Source organism: Lissotriton vulgaris, chromosome 1_1 (genome assembly GCF_964263255.1).
Source record: "Lissotriton vulgaris chromosome 1_1, aLisVul1.2, whole genome shotgun sequence".
Lineage (NCBI taxonomy): Eukaryota > Metazoa > Chordata > Amphibia > Caudata > Salamandridae > Lissotriton > Lissotriton vulgaris.
In genome coordinates this window covers 1,743,206,081-1,743,231,840 of record NC_141685.1, presented here as the reverse complement: position 1 = coordinate 1,743,231,840, position 25,760 = coordinate 1,743,206,081, and the positions used below count along the sequence as shown (strand labels likewise).

The 25,760-nt window shown below is 44.3% G+C and overlaps 1 protein-coding gene across 7 annotated transcripts in view; it reads right to left on the bottom strand.

Moving 5' to 3' along the window:
• Positions 1-25,760, bottom strand: part of GRIP1 (glutamate receptor interacting protein 1) — a 1,198,832-nt gene that overhangs the window by 33,472 nt on the left and 1,139,600 nt on the right. For all 7 annotated transcript variants that reach the window (XM_086919026.1, XM_086919023.1, XM_086919024.1 and 4 more), the window contains one exon: positions 4,598-4,751. In XM_086919026.1, the coding sequence (XP_086775152.1) occupies positions 4,598-4,751 (154 nt within the window). The remainder of the gene's footprint in view (positions 1-4,597; positions 4,752-25,760) is intronic.

Sequence of the window (25,760 nt, the reverse complement as noted above, 5' to 3'; positions counted from 1 at the left end):
AGAGAGACAATAGATTATTATTTATTTTATTTATTACATTTTTTATTTGAAAAGTTTTATAGAGTGCGAACATGACCCAACCGGGAATCAGAGCGCTGTAGATGTAAGCAAACCATAAAAGAAGTTAAGCAGACATAGGGTGACCAACATAGATATAAGGAGACAAAGTAAAACAAGGTTAAGAGGTAGATCCGGGCTGTAAAGCATGAACTAAAAGTTTGTTTTGTAACTTCAAGTCTGTAGTTGTAGGCAACTTTTCAGGAAAGCCCTTTGAGTTTTTTTTTTTTTTTAATCAGGCGATAGAGGGGTTAGTTCTGATTTTCTGGAGAAGATAAATCCATATTCTTGGAGCGAGGCCAGAGAAGGCGCGGTTGTAAGTGTTCTTCTTGAATATATGCGGTTTCAGTAGTAGAGTGTTTGAGCTTCTTAGTGTCAGGTTGAGACCAGATAGGTCGAGTTATGTTGCCAGATAAATTGGAGTGATATAATGAAGCACTTTGTGCATCAGGCAGGCTATCTTGAACTGGATCCTTGCTTCAATAGTGAGCCAATTAAGTTGAGTTAGATCTGGTGTGATGTGGTCTCGATTTCATGATCCCGTGATTAGCTCTAAGGGGGAGGGGGGGGACAGTCAAGTGTTAGGTAGCCCTACCAGGGTTGCAATTCCGTAGTCTAGGCGGGAGATGACTAGCGTTTGGAATGGTAACTGCATGTCATCTGTTGGCAAAAAAAAGTTTGAGATTCCTTAATGTGTTGAGTTGGTAATTGGCTCCTATTGCACTGATGTGGTTTTGCATATTCAAATGTTTGTCCAGAGTTATGCCTAATGCTTTAGCGCAGTCCACAACATGAGGTGCGCAGTTGAGCGCCCTTTGTAGTTTGAGAAAGTCTTGAATGGGGGCAGAGTGATTTTGGGAAGCAATCAGGAGGAATTCGGTCTTGAGCTTATTTAGCATAAGGTGATTATGAGTTAGCCAATGTTGGGTTTTCAGCAGAGCAGAGTTAAAAGTTTTGATGTCATCGGGTAATGAGATTTTTAGGTATAATTGAGTGTCGTCTGCATACATGGGGTATTGAATGTTTGTGCAGTTCAGGATTTGAGTGAGGAGTTCCATGAGTAGGTTAAGAAAGCGTGGGGGAGAGTGCGGATCCATGGGGCACTCTGATTGGTACTGGCGTACTTTTAGAGAGTGGTTGATTTTGATTCTTTGTTTTCTGTTGTGAAGGAATGAGGCAAACCAAGTTAAAACTGGTCTGGATAGCCCCAGAGGAGATACATTAAGTTATCATGTTTGACTGTGTGGACTGCCGATGAGAGATCGAGAAGTATGAGAAGGCTGAGTTCGTTCTGGTCAAGTAATCTCAAGGCGTCATCAACAAAGTGTATTAGGGAAGTTTTGGTACTGTGTCCGGATCTGAAACTCGATTGGAATTGGTCCAGGACTTGAAACTGTTGTATGTGAGTTGTTTGAGAACGCATTTCTCAAGTAGCTTGGTTAAGGTCATGCTAGTACTGCATTAGGCTGCTTTGGGATGGGGGATGACGTGACTTGTCCTATTTTGAGGCAGTCACAAATCAGGCCCTGCATGAGAGATTCATGGACATTTTTAGACCAGAGTGGGAACACGGAGGATCGAAGCTCTTTGAAGCACTTGGAGGGAAGGAGATCATTGAAATGATTTGAAGGTTTCAGGGGGGTTATAATTTTGAATTTTTCTTCATCATCTGGTAGTGAGAAGGTGTTCCACAGCGCATTTTTTTGGGAGTATACTTTATCTATCCTGAGATAGGGGAATTTGCCAAGGGTAGATATGGAGAGGGAGTCGGTTGGGCTGGTAAATGTGTGTTTGGTATGGTGAGTTGTAGTTCTAGCTCAATGTTTCTGATTTGGTCTCTGAAGTATGTAAAGAACTCCTAACCACTGGGGAGTGAGTTGTTAGGCGAAGAGAGCTGGTTGGTTGAGTGGTTTGCTTGTTGTTTGATGATTTCAAAGAGTTTTTTTGGGTCTGTTTTTGGCATTATCAAGTCGTGATTTAAAGTGATTGGCTTTGGCGCAATGGATGTGCTTGTGATGCGCACCTCTGGTCTCCCTCAATTACACCACAGATTGGATTTTTGCTGGGGATCCTTATATTACTTACTTTTCTTTCTTTGTTGGCAACTCAAAAGCTCAATGGCAGCAGTAGGGCAGGAATCTGGTGCTGGGCATCAGATCCAGCAAGGCATGATTCACAGCAAGGAACCAGAGCGAACAGCAGGTCTAGGGTTAAAAAGGGGAAGACCCGCCTCAAGCACTCAAATGACTGGAAGCACAACCTTATCAGAAGTTGGCTCAGTGCTTGCGATCCTCCCAGTGTTGCTCTGTGTGGCTTCTAAGTGGCACCAAGGATGCACTTGTGTGCACCCGGACAGCCACATTTTAGGAGATATACTGTGCTGCGCGAGTCGATGTGCAAAATATCAGCTAAATGAAATGGAATGTGCGTTTGTGAGGGGATCATAGTTGAACTACATCCCGCACATCCACAACCCAGGTATCCACCTACAGAGTGCTGTGTTTTAAAATAACACTGTAGGTGGATTGTCTTTCAGCCCCTCCTCCTCCTGTCATCAGGAGGCTTGAAAGGTTGAAAGGGATGACCTGGGTCCCGGCAGTGCTCATGAAAACATAAAAGTCGTGTTTTCATGAACACTGCTATGTTAAATGAATTACACAGTGGGTGCTGAGTTTCAGGGCATAATGTGGTGCCTCACAGGGTGCAGAGCTTCCCCTTGAAGCCCCTGTAGATGAGCCTCCACTGCATGATCAATGTAGTATTTCCAGGCTATTTCCAAGGAATCAGAAAAGGGGGTGGTGATGGACAGAGTATCTGAATTAAGCAGAACACTCGTACCCAGTCAACAGATCAGGGCTTGATCCATCACCGTTTTTTAGCTCACTGTACCATCCCAGCTCAGAACCTGGCTACAAGCAAATTAGTCTGTCCCTGGCCCAGTGCATCATGGGAACAGGGCAGACCAAACTACCAAGCCAATTCTTTTACTGGAAAGGAAACAAGCTTCCGGGGACCGGTTTCTGGCATTACAGCCGTCTTCGGCCCGGCTTGCTTGAATCCTGATGGTGCAGTGAGCAAGGGACTCATGTCTGAGCATACCCTTCCACGCTTATGGTGGACAAAACGATTCAGAAAAGGGGGTGGTGATGGACAGAGTATCTGAATTAAGCAGAACACTCCTACCCAGTCAACAGATCAGGGCTTGATCCATCACCGTTTTTTAGCTCACTGCACCATCCCAGCTCATAACCTGGCTACATGCAAATTAGTCTGTCCCTGGCCCAGTGCATCATGGGAACAGGGCAGACGAAACTACCAAGCCAATTCTTTTACTGGAAAGGAAACAAGCTTCCGGGGATCGGTTTCTGGCCACCACAAGCGTAGAAGGGTATGCTCAGATGTGAGTCCCTTGCTCACTGCACCATCAGGATTCAAGCAAGCCGGGCCGAAGACGGCTGTAATGCCAGAAACCGGTCCCCGGAAGCTTGTTTCCTTTCCAGTAAAAGAATTGGCTTGGTAGTTTGGTCTGCCCTGTTCCCATGATGCACTGGGCCAGGGACAGACTAATTTGCATGTAGCCAGGTTCTGAGCTGGGATGGTACAGTGAGCTAAAAAACGGTGATGGATCAAGCCCTGATCTGTTGACTGGGTAGTAGTATTCTGCTTAATTCAGATACTCTGTCCATCCCCACCCCCTTTTCTGAATTATTCTCAAGGAAGTCATTTTCTCAAACAAAGGTGGTTCGTTTAACCCCTCCCATGCTGGTGACGAACCCCAGCCGTGACGCCCCGCGGTGGGTGTGTGCTGATGACGGCTGGGGTTCGTCACGGCCCCGCCCTGTTCTTTTGTTTACCGCACAGCGGTAAAATCGCGGCCGCAGCGAAGGGGTTAAAGCAAGAATGATGATGAATGTCAATATGAAGCACATTATTAACAAGGAGAAACATTGTTTGTTGATAATATAAAAGTGCCTTGTTTCCCATCATAAAATGTCTTGTCTTGTGGGGCTAGGCTTACATGTCTAACAATATGGCAATTTCTTAGTCACCTTCATACATAAATATATATTGTATCTGCACATTGTTTAAGATCTCATTTATAGCTAGAAGCATGTTTTTCCATTTATTAGGGAAAGAAGAAAGGTTTACAGCTGTGGTCTAGCTATTTGTGAAATAGCACAAAGTACATTTTATTTATAAAAGTAAACAAATATTTACAAGCATGCAGTGACCTCCTCTACTAGGTGACAGGTGACCAATTCACAGTTTGTAGCCAGATACGCTGGTGTTCTGCCTGAACACTAAATAGCAGTGAACAGACACACCAAGCTGTGTCCCCCTTCTTCCACATTCAAGACAGCAACTGGAACTCTTCCTAGTGTCTTCGAGTTGATAGACATATTGAGAAGGATACATATGCTGTTTAGGGAGTCATATGCTTTTTGTGACTGAAAAATATTTGACTTTGTAATATGTTCTGATGCTGTTTGTTGACCTTGATAGTTACCACCTGGGATCATCATGGCATTGCAACACTTACTTATTTGCAGGTCGGTCCCATTCGTCCTCCAATCCAGTGTCATTGAAAGGATTATGCCGCTGCCGACTAGCAGGTGATAAGCTGCCCTTCTGTTTCGGATTCCTCCATTCATACGTGTTGAAGTTGTATCCTCCTGAAGCCTGGTAGCTGGGACCTGAAAGTTCACCACATTGTTATTTCCAGGCTAGCATTGATACAGCGTTAATATCCAAACAGGGGTCCAAGCAGGGGTGGCAGCACAGCTGTAGCCCTTTCTTTTGCTACATGGTTGTAGAAGTTCTCCCTTCCTCGGTACACAATTCTACAATCATATTAAAACAAAAGGTGTTTTTTCAGAAGAACTGTAGTTCTTATGTATGGGGTTCACACCATGCTCAGACAATGCATAAACTGCATACCATGCTTCTGGGTGTAGCATTTTTTCGTCATGCCACTTTTCACAATATTACACTCACCATCAACACTTTATTTTGTCTCATTACTGACAGAACCGGCAGAGTAACGTTACCAGAATTGTAATTTTGATGATAGTGTACAGTAGATATTTGACAGACAACTGTACATTTGATCTCGATTCTGTTGACCAGAATCACTGACTCTGGTTGTTACATCAAATCAATGGCAGCTGACAAAGACTAGTGAGGTGGGTGGAGGGGAGAGGGGGCCGGCAGGAAGCGTGCGGCGGAAGGGGGGGGGAGGGAGGGGGGGGGGGGTTTGGGGTTTGAGGTTAATAATGGAGAAAAAAAGATGAAGGCTTACCTGGTGCTGCCGGCCGCCTTGCACTCCTCTGTTCCTGGTCCCAGTAGTTCCTTGCTCAGGGAGTCTGTGCTGTTTCTCCAACCCAGTTGTACAATACAGCTGGGCTGGAGAAACCTAAGTGCGCATGCCAGTTTGGCCAGCTTGAGACAGCCGACCAAATTGACATGCGCACTTAAAAGTGCACATTTACCATTCCTCCTCCCCCCTCCCATGGCCTGGCCTGGCCTCGCTCCTCCCTGTACATGCTGGCCCAGAGCCAGTAGCTAAAAAATACATCAATAGTAACATATCTTTTTATTTTTCAGCTGCTGGCTCATAGCCATCGGGGGCGACGCTCCTCTTCCACTGCAGAGGAGCCGCTGCTGCTTCAAATGTAGCATTACAGTACGCTTGTGCCAATGCATCAGTAACACATTGAAATAGGGGATATGGTGAAGGCAAACAGAACCTGAATTGTCCCCATTACGGGTAATTTTGTGCTATTCTTTTTAAATCCGAGGTTTTTCTTAGCTTGCATCCATGAACAGAAATACACTGTCTAATTCATAGAAAAGGCTGAATTTTACATGTTGGATTTCAAATATTTTTTTAGAAGATATTCTTAGCCTTTGCACCATCCCCTGACTGCAGTCATTTGTATATTTCCTGTAGCAGAGAGCCAGTTATATCAAATGGTATCTTTTTTCCAGTATTTATATATTTTTACTGTTGGTTTTTACCAGTGTAACTCAGTGTGGCTTGCACCGAGATGCGTTTTGAAATCTCTTCTCTCTTCTGATTTGGTGTCTTATTCAGCTTGAAGTGTGCCTGGTAAAGCATACCACTCTTGGGTCTGTAATAGGGAATTTGTGCCCCTCTCTCCTACCCGCCCTTTTATTTAGTTTTCTTTTTTGCATGATGACGCCAACACTTTGTGTTGTGATGCAGCTTGTAAGATAATAATAATAATAATAATAATAGGGAATTTTATAAAGCGCCTGGTTACGCCATGTCGGCGTGTCCCCGCTCTAGAATAAGTGGGAGGGGCAGTACCACAAAACCTAGGACAACGTCAGAGCATAACTATTAATGTGAGAACAGGTAAGTTTTAAGATCCTTCCTAAACTTCATCTCAGATGATTCCAACCGAAGATTAAGAGGGAGTTTATTCCAGCTCTGGGCCGCCAGAAGCCGAAAGGACCTACCACCCATCCTGGCCTTCTTAACCTTAGGGACTAACAGCAGGCCAGTCCCACTTGATCTAAAAGGTCGTGCAGGCGTATAGGAGGTAAGGAGACTTCGCAGGTACACAGGGCCAGTGCCCTTGATGATGCGATTTTAAAAGAGAGGGGGGGTCTTGTCCTTATGGGACCTGGTAGGACATCACAACTTATTCAAAAGACAAATGACCTGGTCTCGATTTTTGATTGCTGCTCTTTATTTAGGCAGACTATGTACCTAGATATATTTATTCTCAGGTACTGAAGTTTTTAATCACAATTTGCTTACATCATATATTTTAAAACATAACTTTCAGAATGTCCAAGCATGACACACTAAAAAACATTTAGAAATTATAAACAATTTTCAAAAACACAATATATACACATGGATGTGTGGCAAAATAATTACAGACAATTCCTTACAGTCAAAAACAATACATAACGACAGTACACCAGTGTTTTTTATCATAGCAGTCCTATCTATTACTTGTTTTATATCCCAGTGTGCGAGGACTGTCTCCTATGGTTCCTAGGATGGTTCCTAAAAGATATAACTTTGTTTGTAAGTGGCCTCCACTCGGGTGCAAACTATTCATTTGGTTGCCCTTTGTGAGTGATATGGAAGAAATTCCAAAACAGAGCCGACGCGTTTCCAAACCCGTTACTTATTTCGCGGGTTTTCATTAGGGCTGTACTGGGTAACCTGTTAAGTGATAAAAAAAAGGGGGGGACAATTAAGTCTTGAAAAATGATCGAGCGAAGACAGCGCTATCTGTTGAAAAATGAGCTTGCGATAAAGCTTTTTAGTCATCATGGATAATGCAGTCTTTGTATCTGTTTGTTTGCCTCTAGACTTACTTGTGAGGCTATTTGTCACACATGTGCCTACAAATAGAAGCGTGACCACTTGTCAGTTTCTGATAATGTCAAAATAGCAGTAAGTTTCATTGCTGCATGGTTTACATACATCATAGCGATAATATAGCAATCTTGCACAAGTATATAACCCAAGACAATTGGTTTGTGTCTCCCCATTCAGGACTACAAGGTGTTCCTGAAACGCCAGAGTACTGCAATGAAAGACATAAAGATTCTACGAAATACAGAGGTAATTAGTTAATGGAAATAACCAATGTCAGCTAAAACAAAGGAGAAGGAACCCCCACTTAATTGCCCCCCCCTTTTTTTATCACTTAACAGGTTACCCAGTACAGCCCTGATGAAAACCCCGCGAAATAAGTAACAGGTTTGGAAACGCGTCGGCTCTGTTTGGGAATTTCTTCCATATCATTCACAAAGGGCAACCAAATCAATAGGGTGCACCCGACGGGAGGCCACTTACAAACAAAGTTATACCATTTAGGACCCATCCCTTGTGAGACAGTCCTCACACACTGAGATATAAACAAGTAATAGATAGGACTGCTCTGATAAAAAACACTGGTGTACTGTCGTTATGTATTGTTTTTGACTGTAAGGAATTGTCTGTAATTATTTTGCCACAAATCCATGTGTATATATTGTGTTTTTGAAAATTGTTTATAATTTCTAAATGTTTTTCAGTGTGTCATGCTTGGACATTCTGAAAGCTATAAATGTTTGAAAATATATGATGTAAGCAAATTGTGATTAAAAACGTCAGTACCTAAGAATAAATATATCGAGGTACATAGTCTGGATGATGCGATGGCACGTGCAGAGAGCCTTGAACATCACTCTCTTCCTAACTGGTAGCCAATGTAAGGTGTTTAAGGCTCTTTTGGAGGCAGCCCTCCTGGGTTGTATGAGGACCAGCCATGCTGCTGCATTCTGCAGAACCTGAAGTCTGTTTAAACATTTAGCAGTGGCGCCCAGATATAGTGTATTGCCATAGTCTAAACGGGATGTAACAAAGACATGCACCAGCGTCTTCCTGCCCTCCATAGGGAGGAGATCCATGGTTTCTTGTAGGCCCTTAAGGACTCCAAAACACGTCCAACACACGTCCCCACTACACGTCTAGTGGGAGGTTCAAATGTAAGGTTAGAGTCCAACCATACCCCCAGGTTCTTCGCCTGGGTGCACAGTAAATGAATGGAACCCAGGCTTGAAGGCCACCACGCCGACGACCACACTGACAGACCACCTCCTACCACAAGCACCTTGGTTTTACTTCTGTTAAGTTTCAGGCAGTTATTTGCCATCCAGGAGGCAAGCTCCTGCATGCATGCCCTGAAATTGGAAGCCGCCAACTCCGGTGCCTGCGATAGGGAGATCACCAGTTGGGTATCGTCGGCGTATGACACGACCCTGATTCCAAAGCCCTCCACTATTTCCGCCAAAGGGGATACGTAAAGATTAAATAGGGTGGGACTCGGGGCCGAGCCCTGTGGCACACCCTGTTCCAATTTAATGGCCTTGGAATAATAGGCGCCCTGTCTGACCTAAAAACTGCGATGTACCATAAAGGAGTGCAGCCATTTTAGAGGCGGACCTGAGACAAACCCTTATTCAGACACTGCAGCAAGGTGTAATGAGCCACAGTATCAAAGGCAGCGCTCAGGTCCAGAAGAACTAGAGCCATTGTTTGCCCGTCATCTGCTCCCTGTCTAATGGCCTCCGTGGCCATAAGTAGAGCGGACTCAGTAGAATGTAGAGCCCGGAATCCAAATTGAGAGGGATGCAGGAGACCAGCTTCCTCCACATGAGCTATAAGCTGTTGGTTTACTACCTTCTCTGCCTCTTTAGCCAACAGCAACAGCGAGATAGGTCGTAAATTTTCAAGTTTGTCGGGCTGATATTCCGTTTCTTCTGTAGCAGAATAACAATTGCATTTTTCCAACTATCAGGCACTGTATACGTTCTAAAAGATACCTCCAAGAGATATCTTATGTATGGCTCAAGGGTGGCAATACTCTCGCCAAGCAATTTAGGTGAGGCTGGATCTCTGGGTGAGCCAGACTTAATGCTTAGACAGATTCTGCTAAGCAGCTCGGGGGGAGGGATGGTGAAACTATCCAACCTCCTACTTTCCCCGGCTCCTCCAATCTGCTCCACAAATTCTGTACCCGTCTTTACAGACCCAGGAAAGGAGGAATAGATTTTCTCCACTTTCTCTGAGAAAAATGATGCGATACGGTTACATGATTCCACCTAACCCTCCACTGGAGCGGCTGACGCTGGAGATCTCCTTATAGATCTTAAATAGTTCTTTGGTGGAAATTCCTGCTGCTCCAAATCTGTCCACACAGAGCGCGGCCTTGGCCCGTCTGATAAGCCCATGATACTTTTTACGTTTTTCAAGATATTCCAGTTTGTCCTGACTTGAAAAACCCTTTATCCATTGTCTCTCAAGGCGTTTGCACTCTGTTTTAGCCAGACGCAAATCAGAGTTATACCAAGGTGCTGATTTCTGTTCCCTGCCCGGAATTCTATTAGGTAGAAGCGGGGCCACACTATCTAATGCTTCTATTATGCGCCTCTCTAAATTGAGGCAGGCATTTTCAATATCAGTGCCCCCGGATACCCACCTAGGGCCAGGGCTTTGTTGAACTCGTTCCGTGAGAAACCCGACCATTTACGACAAGGGCGGTTCAACACGGGTTGTTAATGGACTCTAGGCTCTGAAACCTTCACCATAAAGGGGACCAAGAAGTGGTCTGACCAAGGGACAGGAAGGGGGGTGGTAACTCCTACACCCTCCCAATTGGCAAACACAGGATCCAATAAGTGGCCATGCTGATGGGTAGAAACATAAGATTTCAGACTTAGCTGTAGCGTCTGAAGTTCCTGGCAAAGGTCAGCAGCCCCACTATTCAGGGGATCCTCTAGATGGAAATTGAGATCACTCAGCAGTAAAAGTTTGTCATTTCGTAGGGCTATGTGCGTAATCCCCTCCAGCAAATTGGGCACAAACCGTGTTGGGGGGCCAGGTGGTCTATAAACCAAGAGCCCCTTCACCGTAAGGTTGGGACTGACCTTAATCGTGAATGAGCCCACCTCACTATCGGCAACAGTTATAGGTTCAAGAGAACATCGGAGCGGGTGTTTAAAAATGATAGCTATCCCTCCTCCTCTACCTGTCACCCTATCAATCCTAGGTAGCATATACCCATAAGGTAATGCCTCTATGATTTCTGGCTCAGAGTCAGAATCTAACCACGTCTCTGTGAGAAACAAAAGATCGAACTTCCCATCAGCGAGAAGGTCAAAGATGTCCAGTTTGTGCTTGCAAAAAGATCTGCAATTTAGCAGACCACAGTACAGCCCTAAACTCCCTGGCTGCAGCTTTCTTACAGTATTATAGCTAAACGAGCAGTACTTACAACCACCGTCCTGGCTTACCGTCATACTGTGTCTACACGCACTAGCTATCAGGGGGCGCATTTCGTGTAATTGTGCCGAATTCAGCTGGGCTCTTACCCCTGTGTGGCATGGGGTTCTGGCCCCGGTCCCCGTACGGCCGCAGACGGGCTTGCCTTTGGCGCGCCCGCTGCGCGCGCCCGCTTTCGCATACGTCCTTCATCCCTGTTCGCCTTAGCCACTAGACCGCTAACCGGCCAACCGGAAGTGCCTTGGCTCTCCCTTCCTCGCCCTCCGCGCAACGCGCTAATCGCCGCGTCGGACCGGGCGGGAAGGAGGGAAGATTGAGCACAGGCCACAGGAGCGCACAAAAAAAACCCCACACTCAAAATAAGCGGGAGGATCAGCTTACAAAAGCCCCCAAGTAAGTTTTCCTTTTTTTAAAAGTGCAGTTAAAATTAAAACACATCAGGTAGCATGCAGTGTGCCAGCAGTTTACGGGCTCTGCCACCACCAGATACGTGGCAGGATGTCTTTTGTTGAAAGCATCCAAAAGGGTGATCATGCAGCACTTTCTCAATTATGACCATAGTTTTCAGCTTGATCCAAGAGCCACAATAGAGAATCTCAGAGGTGTGGGGCTAAGTAGGCGCTGCACATCACTCCTCTATCTGTTGCATTCTGATCCATTTACAGTGACTCCCAGGATTCTGCACTTGATCTGAGGAAAGTGCCAGTACTAGGGACCATTATGGACGAGTTTTCTGGAAGCGGGCTACCAATGAAGGGGGTTCATCTGATCAGAATTTTTTTTATATTATTTTGGCATTTAGTCAGTATCCATGCTGTGTTTAATCTTGCAGAGGAGGAGACTAAGGATGTCCAAGTCCTTAGGTGTATTTCCTAAGATGCTAAAGCAGAGAATCAACACTCAAGGATGGAAGTCAGTATCTGGCAGAAAGGTCATGAATGGGTTTTATATAAATGTTCAGGCTACTGGCAAGATGACTATCCCCTAGAGGCTATCAAGGGAATCAGTGCATTAGAGGAGTAATTGAAGCTGGTTTGCAGGGACGTCGTCATCATATTTTTGGGGATCCAAGTCCTTTCTTCCTCCGGGCTGATGCCAATTAACCAGGTAACATGTTCCCGTACAGCACAACCGGTTATTTGAAAAGATACTGACGCAGGGTGCTGAATTAATATGGTGCACTCGCATACTCCCATTTCTCTGTGGGAGCTTGTGCTGTGGCCGTAAACCAGCCATAGCACGAGCTCCCATAGAGAAATGGGAGACTCTGTTCATCCCTGTACCGCAAACACAGTGCAGGGATTAACAGGGGTGCACCATAGGTGCCCACTAAGCCCCCAGCCAGAGCCAGGGTTAAAGAGGCCATGCTAGGGGCCCCTAAAGCCGCTCTTCAACAGGCTTTCCATGCTGGAAAGACTGACATAATAAGCCTGTCAGAAACCAACATTGTAATCCCTGCCGTGGAAACACCATCCATAGGGATTACCGCCAGGCCTCCGATTGGCCAATGGGCTCCTTGAGCCCATCGGAATCCAGCCAAAATGACCAGCCGGTTTCACTTTCGACCTCCTGCATCGTAATGCGGCGTTCGAAAGTCAAACTGCGATGAGACTTGAAAAGCCTCTGACCTGTGGTCAGATGCTTTACAAGTCTCATCGTAATGTGGCCCTGACTGTCTACATATTCTATTGGGCTCCATACATAGCACACTATGTAATGGGATGTGCATTTAAGCAAGTTCTCAGGAAATGTTCAAGACATGATTAAGTACAATTACCACAATGTTTTAGGACCAGTGAACATATTTTTGAAAACCTCTGATTTTGTGCAAAATAAAGTTGAAATATGAAAAACAAGACTACAATTTAACATGCAGATAGAAACCAGAAATAGAGGAAGGGCTTTTAATGTCCAGATACAAACTCAACATTCATGGATACCAGTTTCTTTCAGTACAATCACAACACACGTTGTATGGGATCAGTTGAATATGTCCATGAAAAGATGTACATATACATTAGTTAGAAAGGATGTGCACCACGGTTGGATTAACAAGGTTTCTTTAATTTAGCCATTTAGTATTTGATGGTCAGTTGTCTAAAAAGAGATTAGTAAAACTAGGAAGATGTCACTAAGGATGATGTGCTGTTGTCCTCCTTGATGGATAGTAGTCATTCATTTAGGCTGGCTGCAGTTATGCTTGGGCTTCTTCTTGGTCAGGACCCCAATTGACAGTCATCTAAAAGGTTACAGGTTTCTCTGTAGGGGGAGTTCATTGGTGATTACAGATATAGGGTCTCTGACAGGATCAGTCATTCATATGCAGCCTGGAAAGCTAGAACATCTATGACACAACAGATTATCTAATACTAATTTGAAGATACCAGAAAATGGGGAGGGTACCAAGATGCATCACTGCTAGACAGCAGAATCCAACACTGGCCCTGAAGATAAAATGCTATATGGTATGTGGAGAATTAGTGTTGATCTCCTATCATCAACGTAACCTATACAGTATAGCGTGGGCACCCTCGTTTATAGAAGGTAGGATTTTTTTTGTACAACCAAATAAATCTATTTGTGTTTCTTCACCTAATATTCATGGTATTAAGATACATCTTGCTTTACACATTTTTCTGCATTTAAATTTGTAAAGCTAGTGCCAGCTTTTTTTGTTTATGCTAACAAGTATGGTTGTCATAGGAAATTCAGTAGGAACTCAACATAGCCTAATACAACAATAGCGCATTTCATTTGATGTGAATCTTTTGTTATTGGTTGGTAATATGCATACCTCACATTCAACAAGATTTCTGCAATTACGCACTGGAATCCCAAAATGTTCAGAAAATACCCAACTCTTCAATTTCTGGAGGAAGTTCCTATTTCTTGTAAAATAATTTATTGGTAATTATGTAATGTAATTTTATGTAATGTAGATGGAATCCTGAAGTACTGATATGCACAAATCTGTACATTTTAACAGTGGCCTAACTTACAAATAGAAATACACATACAGAAGGAAAAGGTTGAATAGTAAAAAGCGTAGGTTATAAAAAGAAAAGATCAGTAACTAAGAACTGCACATTGAGAAATTACCCAAAATAGGCTAGTTGAATCCATTCTTAAAATTGTCACAGAGATTTACATATAACTTCACTTGGGACCAGGTAGTCATTATTCATGATTAATTGTTTCTACGAACTATTCATCAGCCTGGAAGAGACTGGTCCCTTTCCAAAATTTGAGTAGGATTTATTTCTACAACCATTAGCCAAAGAAAGTGGCTTATCCTTAAGATCACTCAAGAACACATATCTGGTATTAAGATTCAACCTACATCCAATAAGAATATAAATTCTAGTAAAAATTTCTCTGCAAAAATCAATACCTTCAAATAAAGGCCTATTAGTCCATCTGCAATTGCAGCACAGTTCAATAAATAGCCATATTTTCTTTGATATGTTTGATTGAGTTGTTCCTTAAAATGTAATGGTTCCATGGCATGTCATTTGGAAAGTAAGATATATTTGTTGGCCCCATGGAAAAGTCTTGCTTTTGTAGTTATATCTACTGTTTGTAAGTTTGCTTTAACTCTTTGACTGCCCCATGCCTTGTTGTAAGCTTTAATTTTTGGCCTCATCAGTGTTACTGAGGTAATCTCTGGGATCTTATCTATTTCTACTTCTCAAAAACAATCCCCTTCAACCCTAGAAAATTGACTTACCTGACAAATAGTCAATTACTAATGAATTACAAATCTCTTCGAAGATGTCAAAAACTCTTGTTACTGAATGTAAACCAGTTGTACCCACCCTACTGGTCCCATGCTCAGTATACTCCTAATCTCCTTCTCCAGTACAAGCTGTGACATCCTTTGTTATTCATTCTCTTTGGGGGGTTTCAACTTGTTTTGTCATGTTAGTTGCTTGCACAATTCTGGAATACCCTCCATAAGTTCACATAAATATGGCACCTTCCATGGGTCAGTAAAAGATGAGTGATCATGCAGTCATGCGTTAGGAAAAGAGACTGTGCTCCCTGTTATATATTTCCTAGAAACAATATAAAGTCTTGTGTATTGTTGTTAACAGAGACAGACATTCAGAAAGTCCTACTTTTGCCTACTGGATACATTCAAATAAATATTTTTTAAAGATCAACTAAGTCGCCAATCCCTACCTTCAGAGTTTCTTTTCAGTTCCTCTTTGATAACCCTTCCAGAGTGAGAAGCTAGAATCAATGTAGCAATAACAATCACACAAATTTAAAGTTTGACAACCTCCTTGCAGACACCGATTATTACTGCTACTTCAAAAAGGGCTAATAAGGTCCAGCCGGCTTTATTCCAGGGTGGTTTATTTATGTGGGAGTTTTGTAAAGCTCACTAGTTGCCTTTCAACCTTTAGCGGTGCTAGATAGTCCACAGATTATATACAGAACATGATCCTAAATAGATTGACTGTAACCCGATCTGAGGTGCGTGATAATCTATCTGACAGACGATAGTCACTAGCAGTTTTGTAAAAAGCCCGCAATCAGTTTTGTAAAAAAGCCCTCAACCCATTCTGAAGTCTCATGACGTGCATCAGAAGAATAAATTAGTCTAAGAGCTCATCCTGACTGCTTTTCAAATTCAGGGTCTTATTTTTATCTCACTCAGGAAATAATGCTTCCTTTCTTTTTTCTTCACCACTTACTTTGGTAAACCGTTTAGCGAATTCCAAGTGTCATCAGTCCAACAGCATTATACCGTACTTGTGAACTCATCCTTAGGCCATGTGATATGGTTTTCCCCACACATCTGATTTTCCACATCACAGAAATCTCAAGAGCAGCATTCTGTGGTACTTTGCTGACATTACCTCCTCATCCCACTAACCATGATGAATCACATAGTGAGGCCTCTGTGCCTCCATTCACAATTCCTTCTCAATACATAATTACCCAATCGTCACTTCCTGTTCCTTTTTTGTGCATCAGCTTCATTCAGGGCTGGTGCGATGCGTATGCTCTAGTGCTTGGGCAGTCCCTTTTTGCTGCGCAGTGCTGGGTAATCCTCGAGAGCGGCATGATGTGGCCTCACAGCAGTGCTGAGGGGTAAATGACCCCGGTATTCCCTGTTTGGATCCATAGGTAAATGCAATAGTTTCCCCCAGGACCTGTGAGGTGGTCTGCGTCTGCACATGGTGCGGCAGACTTCCAGAGGGCTGAGGATCAGCTGTGGTGCGTGTCATACTCTGGCGGGGGCGGGGTGGGGGTGGCTTAGTGCTGAGGCTGATTCACCTGGATGGAGGTCAGTGGTGCCTTTCTCTGGCCTGATAGTACTTGGGTTGCTAGGAGTTACCAGCAAGCATTTCACTTCGTTTGAAATAGGAGATTCAAATTACACACAGCATTCTGTCTGCTGGGATTCCAGAAGCTTGATTGTGGGCATTGTGTATGTCAAAAAATAAGGCTTTCCTATTGGCTACTGTATACCTGTCAGCTGGGGATTGGAAAGACATGTTACTGGTCAATTTTACAGGTTTGGTCTGTTTTGGAGGGCGTTGCTGCCCCAATGGTATCTCTATGGACTATTTATTTGGGAGAAGTTTTTCTGTTGGTGTCTGTGTTGATTAACTATGGAGAAGCGAATGGCAAAGAGGCATAGGTCACACTCTCCTGATTCGGAGGAGGAGAGTGATTACCGGTAGGATGTGTCTGCAGAAGCTGGTGGTGCCCTGGCTGGGGTGTCTGTTTTCCTGCCCGCTTTGGAAGTCCAGGCAATGATTGACGCTGCAGAAGCTAAAGTCATGTCTGCCAAGTATAAGGCTAAGTGTGCTTCTGTCGGCTTGGAAGATGATCTGGATTTTGACTCTTTATCTGTTTCCGTCTCAGAGAGACATGTGGTACCTGGTGGAAAGTTAATTTCCAGGGATGAACTGGTGGACATCCATCTCATATTAGAGTCAATCTGGGCATCGAGCCACCTCCGGTGGATGGGGTTGCTGAGGATTTATTTCCGCAACTTGCTAAGCCAGCAGCGCTCTCTTTGCCATTGCATCCAAAGTTCAAGGAGGCAATCTTTAGAGCCTGGGAAGAGCCTGAGCATAGCCAGGTTCCCCGCTTTCTTCAAAAGTCTTATGCATTTGAAAATGGGGATATGCCGTTTCCACCTTATGTTAAAGTGGATTCTATATTGGCTCCTCTTATTGGCAGATCCTCATTAAACCCTGACGATTGTTTGCCTTAGGATCATGTGAATCGCAAGATGGATGGTGAACTGAAGAAGTAATTCACAGCATCTAATCTGGTGCTCATGGCTGCCTCGAATGGGGACTTGACAGCTCAATCCTTTGTGAGTTATTTTGAAGCTTTGATGGAGGCCATGCAAGAAAGGGCGGATGTCCTGGTACATATGGAACAACAGGCCACGTTCCTGGCTGATGTGTCGTCTAATGTGATTAAGGCAGCTTCTGTGGCCTTCTCCTCTAATATCACATCCCGACTGAACCTCTGGCTGAGGGACTGGAAGGCGGATCTGGCTTTAAAGTCGATTTTTAAAGCTGTGTTTTAGGGTGGTAAACTGTTTGGGGAATGGTTGGCTGGTCTGATCCGGAAGTCCTTCAAGAATAAAAAGCACACTTGGTCCTACAGGTCATCTTCCAGCAAATCTTCTAAGGATTGGAATCGCTTGGATGCCCTGAACAGGGATTTTCCTCGGAAGGATACCCACTCCTATTCCTTCCATTCTATATCTGGTCCCCCAGGTGATGTTTCCCTCCTGGGATTTACAGCTGGTTTCGTGGATTAAACAGTATGCCCCGTTTGAGCCTCTGATGTCTGTGGGGTTATGCCTTCTGACCTTAAAGCTAATTTTCTGGTGGCTGTAACGTCTGCTCGCTGGCTGGGGGAGCTAGGGTCTTTGTCTTGTCTGTCTCCTTTCTTTCTTGGGTTTGAGGACAGGATTGTTCTTAGGTTGGGCCCTGGCTTTGTGCCCAAGGTGAATTCTTTGCTACATCGTCAGCAGAAAGGGATTCTTTCAGTGTTTTCCCCTGATACTCAATCTCCTTCCTGTGGAGGTGGCAATTCATTGCTGAATCTGCAGAGGGCGGTTCTGAACTACCTGGAATGGGTGAAGGAGTTCTGGGTCTCCTCTGCTTTATTTATGAACTTTGGCCCCGTTGGGAAGGGGGATAAACCTTCCACGTAGACCTTCAACAGGTGGATCAGGTAGGTGATTCCGCTTGCATATAAGCAGTTTGGTCTGTTGTCTCCTCTGGGAATCGAGTGGAGGTCTACTAGGGGCATGTCAGCTTTTGTTGCCGAGCTCCAGGGTGCTTCTTTGCAGGGGATCTATCCGGCTGTGCCCTCTACCTTTGTGACTCATTACTGGGTGGTTCAGGGTCAGGGGGTTCTAGACTTGGTGGGTTCCAAAGTTTTGGATTCTGTGTGGTAAACAGTTTTTTGCCTACGGATTAAACTTGTGTTTGCATATTCTGTGCAGTTGTCCTGGTGCATTTTGTGGCATGCACATCTCACTATGTGATTCATTATGGTGAAAAGGACAAGGGAGTAATACTGCGATTACTTACCAGTAATAGCATTACTCTAAGTCCTTCTCACGCCATTATAAATCAGATACCTTCCTCCAACCCTATCTACCAATCCAACTGTGAACGTTGGGAAGGGATTGTTAATGGAGGCGCTGGGGGGGGGGGGGGGGGGGGGGGGGGGGGAAATCGGCGGGAGAAGGATTCAGAGTACTACTATTACCGGTATGTAATCGCGCCATTAGCATTTGGTCACCTGTACTAGGGCTAAGTGCTAACTTTCTTTGACACCCATTTTCTTGTACCCTTATTTGTTCATAAACTCAAAAATCTTGAAATATTCTTCTGCTTGTTAACCGGTTCCTCACTGGATCTGGAGGTGTCTGGAACGAAAGAAGGGTGTGTAGAATACCGATATCTAAGCATTGTAAAGATTAGCTATTTTGTTTTTCTAATCTGTATTCAAACAGTCTGAGAACTAAATCCAGTCAGCCTAGGGGGAAGGTAACAAACATGTAGCCGCAGACTTCTACTTACGATTGTGAGTATTGCAAATGTGCTCAGATTCTCAAATACTAGAGAAGTAAACACCTTGGCACTAATTGAAAAGGAATTGATATACCACAGCCTATGCTGCGTTCCAACAGAGCACACACTTGCTTCGTCATAAACTAGGACATCTTTACGGTTCAATACTTTATGGGTGCCCTGGTAGCCGCAAAACTGACAGCCATTCCTGGCCGCTGTGATGAAGACTTGCAGTGTACAGTCAAAAGAGCTAAGGAATGGCTGTGTTCCCGAAAATGTGATGGTAGGTCCCGGGTGTGCCCTGTTCGAAAGGAACAGTTTGACCCTGTGCAATACGAGCGCACTGTGGACTATTCTACTTACAACGCTCCACTGAAAAAGATGCTTCTGGCCACCGCTCCCAGTCAGAATTAGACAATATATTGTTACGACGCACACAAGAATCTGCTGGGAGTATGGGGTGGGGTTCCGATTTTGAAACAATAAATGATAATTTCTCCCCAAAGCACACTTCAAGTGGAAATCATAAATCAGCGCAGTCAGAGTGCTAATGTATATGTTCGCAGTTCTGGGATAAAACCATGATTTCTAATATTCTAGTCCTGACAAAGAGAAAAAAAAACATGTGCAGTGCAGCACTTTAAACCAAAGGCGCCTTGCTCTATTATATACAAGGAACCATGAGATGCTCGAGTCTAAACGGAGCCAGACAGTGTTTAATAAAGTGCCAAACTGAATGGTCCAGCCCTCAAAGGAATAGTCCAGTTTGCAGTAAAGCGCTAAACTAAATGGACCAGTGCGTAATAAAGCACTAAGCAGAATTTTCCAGTGTGTAATACTACACTAAACAGAATGGTGCAGTGTTGACATAAAGCGCTAAACGGAATGGCCCGGCATGTAAAGAAAAGCTGCATTGAGCTGTTGACTCTGCATGTGAGTATTCACTTATAAGTGTGACGGATAAAGGCATTGATGCACATTAAGTAAGGTAATATTCCAAGGACTACTCCACTGTGCTAACTATAACGTCCCTGTAACCATTTTTGTTTTAATTCATTTTTAAGTTTTTTTTAAATTGTATTTCCTAACTATATCCTTTGAGAGTGAGTGAGTGCATGAGTGACTGCGTTGGTGTGGGAGTGGGTGCATGAGTGTCTGCATGAATGGCTGAGTGGGTCTGTGAGTGAGTGTGTGAGTCTCTGAATGGGTTTGTGAGTGGGTCTGAGAGTATATGTGGTTCTGCAAGTGGGTGCATGAGTGTCTGAGCGGGTCTGTGAGTTGGTGCGTGAGTTTCTGAGTGGGTCTGTGAGTTAGTGCATGAGTCTCTGAGTACATCAGTGAGTGGGTGTGAGAGAGTATCAGTGGTTCTGTAAGTAGGTGCATGAGTGTCTGAGTGAGTCTGAGCATGTCTGAGTCATTCTACGAGTGAGCGTGAGATTGCTTGAGTAGGTCTGTGATTGGGTGTACAAGTCTGAGTAATTCTGTGAGTGGGTGTGAGAGAGTATGAGTGGTTCTGTGAGTTGCTGTATGAGTGTCTGAGTGAGTCTAAGAGTGTGTACGTGTCTGAGTAGGTCGGTGAGTGGGTGTCTGAGTAGGTCTGTGAGTGGGTGTGTGAGTGAGTCTGTGAGTGGGTGTGTGAGTGAGTCTGTAAGTGGGTGTGTGAGTGGGTCTGGGAGTGGTTCTATGAGTTCCTGAAAGGGTCTGTCAGTGGGTGTGTGTTTAAGTGACGGTGTGGGTGTATCAGTAGCTGTGTCAGTGACTTGACAACAACGGAAACACACCTGACCCTTTATCCAAAAAGAGTCCACAGTTTTGCACAAAATATCTACCCAAGTGGAGTACTATCTACTGGTTAACCAGTAAGTACTACCTCCTTGGGTAAATGTCCAGTGCGTATTCTACACTACAGCTGCGTAACACATTAGGAGGAAATGTCACCAGTGACCTTGTGTGTGTTTGGCAATGTGATTGTTCCTCGTGCCTCTTTATCCAGAAATGTGTGATAACACAAATCTTCATGTAGAGAAGACGACGCTACTACAAAGAGGTAAATCTCCATCCAACAACGGTTCTTCTTCTTAACTATATGAAGTAAGTGCTTCTTTCTTTGGTGGAGATGTCCTCATGTTCCTCGGCATCAAGAACACGTCACTAAAATCTATGAGAAACGTACTGGTGGGCCTTTTTTAAGCTGCCCATCATCTTGGCAAAAGGCGGGAAGACCTTTGCATACTACTAAAGTGGGCAGCGGCAACCAGGTGGAGATTCCAAGTTATTTTGCACATGTGAATGCTCATAGTAATTTAAAGGGAGAACAATGGAACCTGTTCTTGCCAGGCAAGGACAAGAAAGAACCCACTAGTTACAGTCACTACAGATTGCAGGCCAATAGATCCACGATGCATTCCCCTCCACAAAGCATTTCAGATCATCTTTCAATGTGGATCTGCTGATAAAACACACTTGCTTGCTTCTCCTTCATCAAGTCCAGGGGGCCAGGATCATTTGTCCTTTACAGAAGAGGAGCTTCAATTGGGGCACCTGCTATGTTTATATTTGTAAGTGCTTCCCGTTGAGCTTTATCAATCAATCAGCATTTGCAAAGCGAGGCACTGTCGCCCCTGGTGGTATCTGAGCGCTGAGGTGCGAGGTCTCCGTCAAAACGCCAGGTCTTGAGGAAACATGGGAAGAGGGAAGAAACGAGCAGAAAGGCAAAACAGAGGGCAGAAAATGAGCAAAAAAGGAAAAACAGAGGGCAGGAAAACAAACAGATAAAAAAGAAAAACAGAGACCAGAAAATTTAGAAGGAAAAGGCACAACAGAGGGCAGAAAAATAAGCAAAAATGCAAAACAGAGCAAGAAGCTAGCAGAGGAGGCAAAACCAGAGGCCAGCAGGTAGATAGGCAGCAGACGGTAGTGGACTGCGGGCAAGCTGGACAGGAGAATTGTCACAGGGGGAGCTAGCACAAGGACCTGCTCAATGGGGTCGCGCTGTGGCCTCTCTTAAGCAGGTCCTGCGGGGAGGGCATGAAGCTGTGTGTCGGGAAACGGTGGAAAGAGGGAAACGACTGGAACAAACAAGGAAAAGAGGGCAAAACTAAAGGCAGAAAAACGAGCATGAAAGGCAAAACAGAGGGCAGAAAAATGAGCATGAAAGGCAAAACAGAGGGCAGAAAAACAAGCAAAAAGGCAAACCAGAGCAATAGAGGGCAAAACAGAGGGTAGAAAAATGAGTAGAAGTTTGCCAAACAGAGGGCATAAAAAGATAAAACAGAGGGCAGAAAAGGCAAACCAGAGTAAGAAACAAGCAAAGGAGGCGCAAACAGGGGGCAGCTGTTAAAGGGGAAAATAATGAGCAGAAAAAAGGCAAAACAGAGGGCAGAAAAATAAGCAAAAAAGGCAAAACAGAAAGCAGAAAAATGGACTGTGAAGGCAAAATAGAGGGCAGAAAAATATACAGAAAAGGCAAAATAGCTGGGAGAAAAACATTGAGAAACAGCAAAACGGAGGACAGAAATCAAGCGTAAAAAACAAAACAGAGGGCAGAAAATGAGCAGAAAAGGCAAAACAGCAAGAAATAAGCAGAGGATAGACAGCCAGCAGAGGGTAATGGACTGCGGGCAAGCTGGCTAGGAGACCTGTCACAGGGGGAGCTGGCATGAGGACCTGCTTGTCTGTGAAATGAGCATCAGGTCCAGAATGGCCTGTCAAACGTTAATGAGAAGTGGGTCTGTGCACCCCCAGACTGATTTTGGCCCCAGGGAGCGCATACCCCGGGTCCAGCCAAGAATTAATGGGGGTTGGGGCCAGGCAGCCCTTCTCCCCAGCCCAATTTCGGCCCTCGGGACCCTATCCTACGGGGTCCGGCCTCTTGCTCCTGGGTGCCCTGCAGCATACCCAGGTCACCTAGTGACCACAGTTGGGGACTGCAGGGGGAGCCTCAATGCCCCTGTGGTCCATGCTCCTGCTGGAGCCGGCATTCCTCCCACATGCAGGAAGCTCTTGCTTGATGGGAACTGTTACAGTTTCCGACAAGCAAAAGCAAACTGCTATCTCCTGAGGGTGTGCACCTCGGGAGATACCAGTTTTCTGCCTGTAGTGGTATGGGGGTGAGGCATGAGGTGGCAGTCCCCAGAGCCATTAATGGCTCCGGAAGGGAGGGTAGCTTTGCCCCCCTTCTTTAGTATGCACGGGCCAGCCCCGGAAAGGTGGTGGTCTTTGGGGCCATATATGGCCCAAGGGGGGGAAGGGTGGGGTGGCACACACACCCCTCCCAATTTTATCTTACAGGCCCCAGTAGGTGATGGCGCACAGGGCTTCAAAAAAACAGCAGGATGGGGGGTCTGCACAGTCTCTCCTCCTTAATGAAAACCAAACCAAACCAAAAACGTTTTTCTTGGGACTCGGCTGAGTCCGAGACCCAAGATGGCTACCAACACTGCCACACACACACACCCTGCATATTTCTCTCTATTTTTCCTATATTAATTCCCCCTAATCCTGTTTGGGTTCAGGAGTGGCGTGCTACTCACCAAAAAGCACTTCAACACCTCTTCAGAGGTAGCAAGCGCTATATAAATGCAAACCTTTTTCCCTCTTCTATCCCTCCACTATTCTTCTCAATCCAAATACCAGACTAACATATTCATCACTCAAATGACTTCATATTTCACTATACTAATTCACCACTAATCCTTATAGGTTCCGGAGTAGCGTGCTACCCACCAAAAAGCGCTTCAACACCTCTTCAGGGGTAGCAAGCGCTATATAAATGCAAATCTTTTTCCTTCTTCTATCCCTCCATCATCCTTCTCAATTCAAAAAACAGACTAACATACTCACCGCTCAAATTACTTCATATTTCACTATACTAATTCACCACTAATCCTTATGGGTTCTGGAGTAGCATGCTACTCACCGAAAAAGTGCTTCAACACCTCATCAGGGGTAGCAAGCGCTATATATAAATGCAAACCTTGTCCCTCTTCTATGCTTCTACTATCCTTTTCAATCCAAATAACTAACATATCCAACACTCCAATTACTCTCATATTTCACTATACTATCTCACCACTAATCCTTTATGTGCTCCGGAGTAGCGTGCTACTTGCCGAAAAAGCGCTTCAACACCTCATCAGAGGTAGCAAGCACTATATAAATGCAAACCACACGCGACATGTAGTTCATTCTCAGCCGGTTTTATGACATTACTACCGTGCTGGTAAACAGTGAAGGCAGACTTTGTGAAACACCTTGCTTCTAAAAACAGACACTAGCCATTCCTGATCAATGTGCTCAACAAACGATTTTTGAAAAAATGTATGGCAACAATGCCTCGTGATTTTTCACCAAATTATTATCACCAAAATTTCGATCAACCCTATGGTATACCGAATAGTTAACCTTAATTTAGGGTGGTACACGTTCACTTCAGTTTTACGATTGACCATTTAATTGTCAAGAGTGATCATATTTTTTTTAACATGATTCAACATCATGCTCAATCAGAGATGTTCATCGTATTCACATGCAAGTCACATTTAAGACTGCCCCCTATAATTGATAGTACGTCTGAAGTGAACTATAGGATTCAAGAACCAAATTATTACAGCAAAATCCATAACTGTAAGTGAACATAATTAGTGCTACTCACACTGACGTCAAAACATTGTTGGCAAGGTGACTACGTGTTCCCACACTTATTCCATATACAGCTACAGTAGCCAATGCTCAATTTCATGATAATCATACTGAACTGTTTTTTCCCAAATCATGCCTTATAAGGGCATCAGTAGCCAATGATCAATCCATGCTTATAGTTGCGAGAGAGAGTGTGTCTGTGGGGGACATTTCTGAGGTAGTTAAAATGACGTTTCTCCTTTGTCGGCCGTGGCCACAAGCATCAAAGCTGGCCCTCTCTTGTTAGAAAATGTCAGAATGGCTTAAAGATATGCCACTGAGTCATGTCATTTTGTGTGTGTATTGGATTTTTTTAATGCATTTAAGTATTTTAAAGAGCATAAACCTACATCCTAGGAACAGTAGAGCATTTGATAGAGTCTGTAATTAAGACGGTATACTCTACTACTGGTACTTACATTACACAACGACCCTTATGGTTACGCTCGTGGGTGATGTAGGTTGTATGGCTTGTGTTCTTTACTTAATGTACGCATGCATGTGTTTGTTGGTGTTTCCTTTCGTATTCATTGATAATCCTTACACTGCTGTGTCATTTGCCTGGATATGCCTTAGTCCTTAAAAGCAGAGTCTTTTGTTGACACCTGCAAACCCACAGCCTCATAAACAGACGCATCTGCTGTGATGGAAAACCACAGACACACGACTGAGCGAAAATAAGTCTTTTTTTTTTTATAAAAAGCTGCTCTACTTTCTGATCCACGGAGAGACTTGCTAGGCACCACGTTCTTCACTTTCAATATTAACCTGTCACAGCGAATTTGCTTTAAAGGGATTATTTACGATTCAGTTGTCAGTCGCTGGTCAATAAGGAGGGAAAAAACTACCTGATGAAATAGCAAGAGCTTCTGGGAGTGAAAATAAGTCTTATCGGCGCCTTCAAATTCATCTTCCTGTATGCAGTGTGATTACTTTGGGGGGGATTACAATCCCACTTTAATATAGAGGGGAGAAAATAATAAAGAAATAGATTGGAGATGATGAGATAATCCCTCTCTTGCACACACACACTCATTCCTTCATTAGCACGTGCTAAATCACCAATGGCGCCAGTCGGTGTCACCATGGCGAGGCGCCCAAGCTCAAATTAATGAACTCCTTCAATGGGTAATGTGCTTGGGATCAAT